At 41.1% G+C, this 1,651-nt stretch overlaps 1 protein-coding gene across 1 annotated transcript in view; it reads left to right on the top strand.

Annotated features, from left to right (window-relative positions):
* Positions 1 to 1,651, top strand: part of CFAP54 (cilia and flagella associated 54) — a gene marked incomplete at both ends in the record, with an annotated part of 75,593 nt that overhangs the window by 4,002 nt on the left and 69,940 nt on the right. Inside the window, one exon of the mRNA XM_010085934.1 lies at positions 1,199 to 1,342. Coding sequence (XP_010084236.1) covers positions 1,199 to 1,342 — 144 coding nt within the window. The remainder of the gene's footprint in view (positions 1 to 1,198; positions 1,343 to 1,651) is intronic.

Below are 1,651 nucleotides of genomic sequence, written 5' to 3'. Positions count from 1 at the left end.
AGGGGGGGGGGGGGGGGGAGCGGGGAGCCGATGGCAATGCCATGGCCGGCGGGGCAGCACCTGGCAGTCAGGATCAACCAGGAGTCGAGATCGTTTCATGAGTTTGTGGGGATGAGGCAGGTTGGAGGTGAAGCTGGGAAGTCAGTCCACAGGTCAGGATCAGGTCTGGTGAGGGTAGCCAGGGTCAGACACAGCCCAGCATGCTGGTCCATCATGTGGGAGCACTCTGAGGCCAAGCTGAGGAGTCAGTCCATGGGTCGGGTGTCCAGACCAGTGGATCCATGGCCAGTCCGAGGCATGGCTTAGAGCATGCTGGAGACCATTTTTTTTCCTGCTTTAGAGGAGTGGGCAGGGACTGTAGGCTCAGCCTTGAGCTGAAAGGGAGCTTCTGGCTCCATAGGGGGGGGCCCAGGTGGAGGATATAAAGGCCACTAAATGCTATTAGGAACCTTGAAACCTTGATACAGTGTCTGTTTGTTGTTGGATTCCCCAGTTAAATAACTGTCTGCTTGTACTGCTGATTTTTTTTCCCTATAGAGATAGCACTTCAACAGAATAGGAAGCAGAATGGATGAATTGCAAATGCTTGTGATTAATCCACGATATATGGTTTTCTGCTGAGCATGTACTGTATTTATGCTAAAGTTATCTATACACCTATTTTCTATCCCAAAGACAAACATCATAACGTGAAGTTACGTTGCATATAGAGGAAGTACTTTGGCCTTTAGAGCTCAGTCTAAAGAAGATAAAGCCATCTAAAACATTCCTCACACTGTTAATTTATACATTTCATAATTTAAAAAATAAATTTCACCACTCCTTTCATTAATACAGTTGAGATTTTCAAATGTGCACTTGATACCAGAGAGGTAAATGAGGATCATTTAGTTATCCTTTGTATTTTTGATAGCTGTACTGACTGAGAACAGGGAAAATGTCAATCACAGCAATAGATACTTCTGGTTAAATCTTTCTGTTCTGTGAGGGTAGGTTAAGTTGAAGTAGAACACATGGATAACATATCTGCAATTCCAGTTACTTTAGAGGTCTGTAGTCCTTTTTATTAAAGGAAACTTAAATATAGAGTAATTAATTTCTATTTATAATATTCATGCGCTTTGGTGATTATAAGTAAACAATAATGAAACATTACAAGTTATGCAAAATGAAATTATATAACATGATTCTTTAACAGGTACTACGTTCATGGAAAGAATATGAACTAGCCGTAATTATTGTTAACTATGGGAAAAAATTGTTGGATTCCTCGCCAGCAACCTCACCCCAACAGTCAGCAGCTATGCAAACGAAAGAAACACACACTAACAAAGAAGTTAAAGTAATTGCTCTGATCTTCACATTTTCTTTTCTCTAAATACTGTGTTCTGTTATTTTGAAGACCTCATTTATTAACTTTTTGGTTTAGAAGTTACTGTATGAAAGAGTTTCCTTATAGAATAAGAGTTCCCAAAGTACAGCTGAGAGACTTCTCCCTAGTTGTAGCCATCTTTGTTAAGACCAGTTGCAGACTGTAGTGGGTACAGGGTCTCATCTTGTTGAACTTGAGAGGGGTTAGCAATATTACAGTTCAGAGCCATGGGGATCCTGCAGATATTTATACAAGCATCTCTAACTGAGCTTGACATAT

This window comes from Pterocles gutturalis, unplaced genomic scaffold, assembly GCF_000699245.1.
Source record: "Pterocles gutturalis isolate BGI_N339 unplaced genomic scaffold, ASM69924v1 scaffold32405, whole genome shotgun sequence".
Lineage (NCBI taxonomy): Eukaryota > Metazoa > Chordata > Aves > Pterocliformes > Pteroclidae > Pterocles > Pterocles gutturalis.
Note: the sequence above shows the minus strand (reverse complement) of the source record. Positions and strands in the feature narration are given on the sequence as shown.